Below are 10,324 nucleotides of genomic sequence, written 5' to 3'. Positions count from 1 at the left end.
ACTACTACTACTACTACTACTACTACTACTACTACTACTACTATACAGCAACTCAAAGTATTATTGAGAATTAAACCTGTGATTTCAGAGGGAGTGTTACCAATAATTTATCTGCTTGGTTAATCAATAAATGTAATATTATTAAAATAAACTTGGTAACTGATTTAACTTCATAACCTATAAAATATAAAAAATAAACTATAAAATAATAATACTGCTAGACTAAATACATACAAATTTTTCATTTTTCTTGCAAATGATACATATATCTGGGAGAACGGCTGGTCTGCTGCTACTTTGTTTTATAACTTGTGACAATCGCGTTTTCTTTGGTGAAGAAACTGAAACATTTAAAGGTTGTTTTTGATTTTTAAGTGACTTACCGTGGTCTTTCTCTGCTAATTTTTGAGCTCTCTCAATTTTTGTTTTATTAGTTAATAATTTATAGCAAGCAATGTGGTAAAACACCATTTCATTTTCATTTGCTTCAAGTGTAATGCCAATAGTCAAGAGTAATGCCACAAGATAAAGCTACCTGTTGATGAAAAATGAGCATGATGAAAATGATTTAAGAGACTTTAGTGAAGATGATGAAAAATTTTTTGATAGAAATCATTCAAAAAGATTTTAAAAAAATTCATTTTCTGTTTTATTTAAAAAGGAAGTTTACACAAACACACACACAGGTATATATATATATATATATATATATATATATATATATATATATATATATATATATATATATATATATATATATATATATATATATATATATATATATATATATATATATATATATACAGTGGCGGCCGGTGACAATAAACTTTGGTGGGGCCAGCAAATATTAACCAAAAAATATCGCAACGATTCGCTGTCGGCGTAACTGATACTTAGGTGTTTGTTAGGAATTTTTAGGTCGCTAGCGTTTTTTGATTGGTTGAGAGAGTTAAGCGCTAGCATACTCCCAAAATAAAGCATAAGTATTTAATGGCATTGAACCTTTTAAACCTACGTAATAAGCAGCAAAAACTGACTGAAAACTGCCCTGATAGTGGTGCATTATGATTTGAACAGATTTTGATATTTCTTCTTGAGATTTCTTTTTTATTTTAACTTTATGGTAAAAACTTTTAGTTAGTTTGAAGTAAGTCATAAATATAAAAAATTACGATTAACACTATAATTTTCATAAAGGTATAATATATTTTGAAATAAAGAATGATGTTAAAAACAATGACTTAAGCATATTATTTATACAAATATTCTGCTCTTCTCTGTTTCATAAAAGAAAACAATTCGATTACTTTTTGATTAAACTGATCAATATCCTGTAAATAATCTTTATGTATTGATAGTACAGCTAATGCATTCAACCGATCTAGACCTGTGGAATTTCTCAAAAGTGTCTTAACTCTTTTTAAAGTACTAAAACACCGTTCAGCATCGGCTGTAGACACAGGTGTGACTAAAACAATCTCTATCAACTTTGATACTTCAGAAAATGTTTCAATCAAGATATTTTCATGCATAAATTGGGATAATTAATGGTGCCGATATCACTAAAAACAGCATTTTCATATAAAACGGTTTGGACATCAACTTAACTTCACTCAGCATTGGATAGTTTGTTAGAATATTTTTTATATGATTCCGAGAAAAATGTTGTCTATTAAATTTGAAATTTTTCGGATCCAAAATTGAAAATGATTTAAATATTTCAATGCTTCTAAACCTGTTGCTAATTTCGTAAATAACTTTATCACAAGCATCTTTAGCGTCTTCTATTAGTAGTTCGATTGATGTGTTTCGTTTCATTCGGTTTTCATACATTTCTTCGCAATCGTTAAGAATCGATCCAGAAACATTATCAGTGATACTATTTCGCACAAAATTTATAGATAACTCAAATTTTTCAAAAACCTCCTTGATTGTAATAGTGTTGCTGTTACTTGATTGCAATATATTGTTAAGTACATCAACATGTTGTAAAATTGAATAAAAAAAAGATAAAAAAAGTTGAACTTTAAATCTTCCAAACATTTTTTGAACCCAACAGATTGCCACACGCTTGTATCATCCCATCCTTCATCGTTTATAATTTTATTAAAACATTCCCCAATCTTTGTTTTGTTTTCTTTTATGCAAGTAACTATTTTTGAACGAAAATTCCATCGTGTTTCGCAAACTCTTGGTATCTGTTTAAAAGTAATTTCGCGAAGTAAATCATTTCGTTTTGGCGAGGATGTAAAGAACACGCCAAATCCACTTAAAGTAGAAAAAAATGTTCTTACTCGCTTATTCGACGAACAAACTTTTTTCAAAACTAAATTCAATTGGTGTGCATTGCAGTGAACATAATGGGCATTTGGGTAAACTTCTTTCATTAGACTTTGGACTCCATTCCTTGATCCGCTCATAACTGCTGCACCATCATAAGCCTGTGCAATTAATTTTTCCTTTCGACCAAAACAATTTAATTCTTCTTTTAATACATATGTAAAACCCATAGCAGTTCTATCCTGAACATCAATAAATGCTATAAATCTTTCAACTGGTTGATAACCTTTTAAATAGCGAAAAATAATGACGAACTGAGAACGACAAGATACATCAGTTGTTTCATCTGCTTGCAAGGAAACAAATCTTGCTTTATCTATCTCACGTTTAATTTCTTCTATGTATACTTTATACATACATTCTAGAATGTCATTTTGGTTTGTTTTCGAAGTATTTTTTGTTATTTTTGAATCTTTAAGATGATCGCTAAACACACTATCCAATGTAGCTGTGTATGAAACCATATCTAAAAATACCTCTCGATTATTTGAGTCAATAGTTTCGTCATGTTCTCTTAAGGGCAATTCGTGTACACCACAAAATTTTATACAATCTATAACCCTCGATAATGTATGTCTGTTTTTGTCAACTAATTCATTATGCTTTTTTATGCTAAGACTGTATCCAACATCAATTGTCGATAAAATGTTTGTCTTTCCGAGCATTTGAAACTGCAACGAATTACTTATATGTGCTTTACTGGATTCGTGTTTTTGTATTCGCTCAGAAAGATGTTTCATATTTTTACAGCCATTTTCTGCCCACAAGCTCTCGCCACCAAACAAAACACAATAAAAACAAAACAACGAATTTTTTTCATCACTAACACTTAACCATGATTTTTTTTTAAACCATGATACACAAAATGTTCGTGTTTTTTTACCATCAACTTGAGTTATACGAACACCTTTTGGTTGGTATGCCCCAAGATTTTTGATTTCTAGATTTTCTTGAAAGCCCAATGACGAGAAACGTTTTGCCGATAAACTATCAATTTTGTTCATGTTAAATTATCTTATTAATGAACCTAAATTATTGTAATAAGATAACTTTAAACTATATTGTAACTAGAATATGACTTTGGCATGATTCAAAATTTTATCAACAGTAGTTTAGTCAAGAAGGACTCTTAATCTTAATTAATAATCGATAAAATAATAAAGAATGTATTATTACATATACATTTGACTCTCTGATGACGAAGGGTCTACAAAAACAATAAAGATACTTTTACAACATAAAAAATTTTTTAAAGAATTTTTTCATAATACAACACATATTTTAGTTAATTAAATCCATAATTCTTAAAAACAACATTTAGAATGTCAGTCATAAATAATAGTAAACTTCTTAAGATTATTTACATTGTCTTTACATGCTTTAACAATTTTATGTAATTAAAGATAAAAACTTAATATCTGTTTGTAAGCATACATAAATATTTATATAGTTTTTGTTCTTTGACTTTAGCTTTATTCCCCCCCCCAAAAAAAAACATTTCAATAAAACACTCTGATTTTTTTATTTCGCTGGCAATGGTAAATGTCCAACATTTTTAAATAATCTAAACTTTGTATTTGTATTTTTTTAATTAATGCCTTTTTGGAAGTAGCAATTATTGAAGCTGTATTTTGAAATGTATCAGCACCACCAGTGGTAGAGTTTTTGTGATTAAAAAAAAATGTTCTTTATATTCTTCTGTTGTTTGTACCTTTGTTGTATCGAACTAATAATAATATTGACTAATTTTAATCTTTACTTGAAAATCCAGTCTTGTGTAATGCTTATTATCCATGGTTGATATTGGCTCTGGTTCAGCGTAAATCCAATTGACAACTTAAAAGATAGAATGACTAAACTGCCACCAAACAATGTAAACAATTTTCAATGGCTGATTCATTATGCCACAGAATATGATACATAAGCTATTTGGAAAAAGTAAACTTTAGCAATCCCTCATTGAGAAAAGAAGAAGAATTTCAAAAGTGCAGTAGCTCTTATTATATTTGTAGAATTGACTAAACTTTCTTGTGTCACAACATAACTTGCCAAACAATACACAAATCAAGATCATCATTAATATGGCATCAATATGGCCACAATTTTTTTCTCTGTAAGAAAAAAAAAAAAAGCTTTAAAATTTTTAAAAATAAATAAAACAATATATGTCTGAAAAATGTAGTTCACTAACAAGTATTATAAAATGTACAAGATTGTTGATTATAAAAGAAATGCAGGACTTTTCTATGAGATTTTAAAATCAATTTTCTAAACTATAAAATTTCCAAACTTATAATTTTTATTATTCCTGTTTATAATTATAGAATAAAATGACTTGTCCTAGAAAATCTAGTTTCTGAAAAATATTATAAACTAATTTCTTTTACCTAACTGTATCTCTTTAAATGTTTATGTCAGACCTTTATACCAGTAATTTCTGTTTTAACATTGTTTTAAATATCATATTTTTGCCATGTTCTTATTCTTGTTAATTTATACTCCTAATAACTACTTGGTAAATTTTTTATTTACATATCCAGTTTAAAAAACTAATACTAACACTCTTAATATTGCAATATAATCACTGTTAATATTCACAGTGAAATTCCAATATTAATAAATGTATAGTGTTTACATTATTTTTACAAATAAATGTTTACATTTAATGTTATAAAGTTTCCTAATATTACTGTACCTTATTGAGTTAACAAAACTTCTAAACTAAATTCTTCACTCTTAAAATCGAGATTTAAAAATGGTGTACGAAGTTTTTAAAATTCGTGATGTTTTTTATGGTTCTTTTTTTTTCGGGCCAGTTCAATGAGGCCCTGCGGTGCGTTTTTTCGTCCCATCTGAAAGCAAAATAAATTCTGCGCGCGCATCAAAAATAATATTGCTACAAACAAAATAAATTGGGCCAGTAAAAATCGGCCCATCCGTTATTGGCAATGAATTAAAACAACGCTACAACACTTTGAATTAATTGCAAATAAACGTATTACTTTATAAATTAAAATAGTTTAAAATTAGAACTAACTTAGAACTATTTATTTTCATAAAACTTGTCTGCAAATAGTTTAGGCTGATAATTGCATATTTGCATATATAAAAATACATATTAACATTATCAAATACTTTATCTTAAATAAGTATAGGTGGGGCCGGGCCACTATGGCCCCAATTGACGAGCCGCCACTGTATTATATATATATATATATATATATATATATATATATATATATATATATATATATATATATATATATACATATAACCTTCCTCTTTAAACAGAAAATGTATGGCATAAAGCATACGAAGAAGCTGAACATTACCAAATAACCTAACCAAGTTTTGTTTATATTCAGGATAAAGTAACCATAATTTTTTGGCACGTTTATTAGATAATGGTCATTTTTCAGAAATTAAAATCAAATCGTCAGAAAAACCATCAAAGTGAATAGAACAGGCATTCATTCTGCTCAACTAGAAAAAAATTTGTATACTAATATTTATGAGGTTTTTATTTTACAGAACTGTTTTCTACACCAAAAAATCGTAAAAATCTTTTATAAAAAACGTTCTGCAAAATATTTTATAAGAAACCGAATGAAATCGATAGCACACGATAGACACGATAATGGGTCACTTTGGGGGTCTATACTGGCCGCTTGAGACACTTTTAGAGTGGGATCTTTTTATTTTAGATTCTATGATACTTAAAACGCAAGTTGGTCTTTTCAGAACTTAGTTACTCAATGAGTCTAACGAAAGTGATTAAATTTCATGCCACAGACGCCGGCCTACAAGCCTATAAATTATTTTAATGTTTTAGATTTATACTGCGCATTGCACAATCTCAGACGAAGTAGCAGTGTACTTGAAAGAACCTCTACTTGCAAGTCACGAGGACGTCTCTGAATACTGGAGGAAATCCAAATTTCTTAACATGAAAAAACTAGCACGGAAATATTTAGGGACGCCTCTATGTACAGTGTTTTCGGAGCGGTTGTTTAGTACTGCGGGTCTTTTCTGCGACCGGAAAAGAAGCCGGTTAGCTCCGGACCGAGTGCAAATGCTTGCGTTTTTGAACATGAACCTCCCGTTTCTTAACTATCAGTACTAACGGTACTAATATCATATGTAAAAGCTGATTGAAAAGACAACATTCTGTGTATCTGATCACTTTTACCATTACTTATGACTACACTATTTGTTTATTAATAATAATAAGCTCCATACAAACATATTGTTTAATATGTTACTTGTTTAGTTGCTATTATTTCACGGGGCCGACGACAAAAAAAAAGTCTATTTATAGGTCAACTTTTTTAAAAAGGGGCATGCCCCTGGACCTTGGTGTCTTTGGTCCTGTTTCACATGTACCAATATAACTAATTTTGGTGTTTTCACTTTTAAAATCTGCATAAGTATTAAATTAACATGATATAACGGTTAAATTATTAATTTAACTACCAGTTTTAATTAAAATAATAAGAAGCAATAACTGTCTCATCAAAATTTAAGATAGTTAGGATAAAAGAAAACAAACAAAAAAAGAATTAGTCAAAAAAAGAATTCCAAGAGAACAAGATTCGGCAGCAGCATTTGCATAAAAACATTGACAGCGCAGATATAAATTCAGCAGATGAAGCAGCTTTGTCTAAATATAAAGATGATTTTTTTAAATTTAAATTTCAACATACATTATATATATTATTAGCAATAGTTTATCAATCAATGACCTTAATGGTCCTCCACTGTTGAAGATCGTCTTTCTTAAACTGAACACAACTTTATCAGCATTTGCAGCTTGCGAACGTTTATTTATATCCTAACAAGTGTTCAAAGTGCCTAATTGCACTAGAATGACCGATAAATGTTTTAAACAGCATGCTCTTTGGTAGCTCTTATTGCGCGTTAGAAAAAAAACTGTTATAAACCTGCCAGTCTGTTGTGATAAACATATTTACGTTGTTAGATGGAAAGGAATAGGTGCGGGGGGGGGGGGGGGAGCGAGGGGAGCCTGACCAAGGCGCTGACTCCTACAAACTGTACTTGTTTACTTTTTTACTTTTGCTTGAGTATTTTGGTTTAGCAATAATTTTTACTTTTAGTTTGTTACTTTTAGAGCGAGAATTTTTACTTTTTACTATTGGTCGCTTTTATAACGCTTTTAAACTATTCATTCATTACTTATTTAATTTAGTCAATTGTTTAACTTTAAAAAAAAAAACTAAAGGGTAAAAGTTAATGGTCAATAATTAAGGTTAATGAAGTTAACCAATTAAAATTACGATCCAATGGTTTAAGTATTTTCGAATTTTGCCGAACCACTTTTGTATACAGTGTATTGTCTCACTACATGTAGTTGGACAATACGCTAACAAAGACATTTATAAATAAATAATCAGACTTAAATTAAAAATTAAAAATTAAATGATGCTTCAAATAATTACTTGAGAAAGGTCTTTTGATGAGTGGAGGTTGGGTTTAAGATCTAAGTAGTTTTGATTTAATAAAAAGTAGTTTTTCAAACACTTATTATTAAATCAACTCAAAATTTGAATTTATAAAAACGAGAATAAAATTTTTTTTCCCTTTTAGTTTTAAATCACTAATCAGGTTTTTTGATTCTGGTTTTAAAAATAATTAGTTCAGTTTTACTTTTATAATATATAAAGATTTTTTGGTAAAGTTATATAATAAAATATAAAGATTTTATGGTAAATGCTTGGTAAAGATAATTATAGTTCAACTAGTAATATGTAAATTGAATCTTAGATAAAAAAGTTTTTGATTGAAAAACTTTACCAACATAACTGTTAAAAGCATTACAAATTTCAATAAGATTGTATAAATTTTCCGATTCTCTGTTGCGATTCCGATTCATTACCGGAATCGGTAAAGAACCGGAATCGCAACAGAGAATCGGAATCGGAATTGGAATCGGTATTTTTTGGAATCGGCCCATCTCTATACAATATCTTTAAACATTACAACAAAATTAGTGACAAAAAGTTAAAAAACTAATTATTTACTACCTATATAGTGCATAAAATGATTCATATATAGTTAAAGATTGTTGGACAACAGAAGGTAATTGCATAGAATGAATGATAACGGCCTCATACCATGTGTAGACCCCCTGACCCCTCAGCCCGTCCTCTGGATCTAACATCAACAACTCAAGTAATTACTAGGTCTGCATATGCTTTGTCACAGACAAATATAGTAATTTTTGTGTTTTTAGGTGATAGAACACGATGTGATACATGTCATGAGAAAGGTCTATCTGTGTATTTCTCTTACAAAAGTATATAAACATCTACCATGCTATTCCATCTTAGAACCAAACACCCAGAACAAAATGATGAATTGGAAGACTTAAAGAAGAAAAGTGTGGAGGATAAAATACGATACTTGTCACAAAAAACAGGAAGTTGTTTGGACTCAAAAAAGTCATCTGTAAAGTATGGATACAAAAGTCCTCGCCAACAAGAAATTGATATGTCTATCACAAGATTTCTTGTACGCTTGAACCTACCACTACATATTGTGGATACTGATGCATGGAAAGATTTTCTTTTTGACATCCATCCTGAGGCAAACACAAAGTGCAGCAGTACTTTAGCGAAGTATAAGGTACCTCTACTTCATAATTGCCTTCGTGATGCCATGAAGGAAAAACTTGAGAATGATTTAAATGGCCAGGCAGTTACACTAACAACAGATCACTGGACATCCAAGCCTGGAGACTCATTTCAATGCTTCACAATACATTACATTTGTCCTATGTGGAGGTTGTGTTCGTACACACTTAAAGTTGCCAAGTTCAAAGGCAAGCATACTGGTGTAAACATTGGCAAAGAAATTGATAAACTGATTTCCCTGGACTTCCCTGTTCTCAAAACTTCAGATCAGACTTTTTGTGTTGTGAATGGTGCAGCAAACATGAGGTCAGGTTTGAGCAATGCAAAATTTGTCAAGAGCTTAGACAGTGGAAGCCTTCAATGCATTGATGCCTAATAATATTCTTTAAATAGCTGTTGAAGCAGACCCAACACTTAAAGCAGCTATCTAAAAACTAAACAAATTCACCACTAGATTATCACATTCTGCATCATGTCGAGCCCTTCTCTCTGAGGTGTGCCAAGACACACAACTCACCTACAAAGTTATACCCAAGCCATGCAAAACGAGGTGGAATTCACACTGCATCATGATTCAATGGTGCAGATGAAGGAGGCAATTTTAAGTCTAAATGTGTATGACATTTCAAATCATTTTGAAAAAGTTCTCTTGACTCATGGGGATATCACACCACTAGAGGAAATTCTCCCCATTTTGCAAACAATCAAGAAAACAAGTGAGTGGATGTCTTGTGACAAGGAAGTGAGAAATGATTTTGCTCTTGTGCGAATCAAATCTTTGTTTTTGATTCTTAGAAAAGAGATTCAAAAAGATGCAGGCTCTCATTCATACAAAGTTTTTTTAAACAAAGCACTTGATCTTTTGAAAGAAAAATTCCCGTTGGAAGGTGCAAAGATTAGTGCACTTGCTCTTGGCCACTTGTTTAATCCAGTTGTACGAGGTTCACTTCTTCCAGATGATCTAAAAGAAAGCATGATTAACTTGTTGATAGAGGAACATGAATCCACACTTCAATTCAGAGAAAACAAACTTGTCCGTGTTGAACCAGAATTGCTGTTTGAACCAAGTGATGATCCTTGTGAAGAGAACATGGCAGAGTTGCTTAACACTTCGTTAGCGGCCCAAGGATCACTGTCTCTAAGTTCAATGGAAATTGAGCCTCTTAGATCAAAGTTCAATGACTATGCACTGTTGTCACGTGTTGGAACAAACACAGACATCCTGGAGTGGTGGAGGAATAATGAAAAGGTAATTCCAATGCTTGCCAAAATTGCAAGAGGGGTATTGACCATTCCACCAACTTCATCTTCATCAGAGAGAGCTGTTTCCACTG

General features: G+C 30.6%; 1 protein-coding gene across 1 annotated transcript; it reads right to left on the bottom strand.

The window, feature by feature from the left end:
* Positions 1–949: 949 nt before the first annotated feature.
* On the bottom strand, positions 950–3,344 carry LOC136083157 (zinc finger MYM-type protein 1-like). Its single transcript, XM_065802563.1, has 3 exons — positions 2,026–3,344; positions 1,736–1,879; positions 950–1,130 (listed from the first exon to the last, which is right to left on the bottom strand). Exons 1-3 carry the CDS (start codon positions 3,342–3,344, stop codon positions 950–952), a joined length of 1,644 nt encoding a protein of 547 aa, XP_065658635.1.
* Positions 3,345–10,324: the final 6,980 nt, after the last annotated feature.

Source organism: Hydra vulgaris, chromosome 08 (assembly GCF_038396675.1).
Source record: "Hydra vulgaris chromosome 08, alternate assembly HydraT2T_AEP".
In the NCBI taxonomy this organism is placed as follows: domain Eukaryota; kingdom Metazoa; phylum Cnidaria; class Hydrozoa; order Anthoathecata; family Hydridae; genus Hydra; species Hydra vulgaris.
This window is presented reverse-complemented; position numbering and strand designations above follow the sequence as displayed.

Coding starts and splice junctions, on each gene's coding strand:
- LOC136083157 (XM_065802563.1), bottom strand. CDS start 3,344: ATGAACAAAATTGATAGTTTATCGGCAAAACGTTTCTCGTCATTGGGC. Junction 1,880..2,025: donor AAATGTTTGGAAGATTTAAA/GTTCAACTTTTT, acceptor TGTGCGAAATAG/TATCACTGATAATGTTTCTG. Junction 1,131..1,735: donor ATTTACGAAATTAGCAACAG/GTTTAGAAGCAT, acceptor ACTAACTAAAAG/TTTTTACCATAAAGTTAAAA.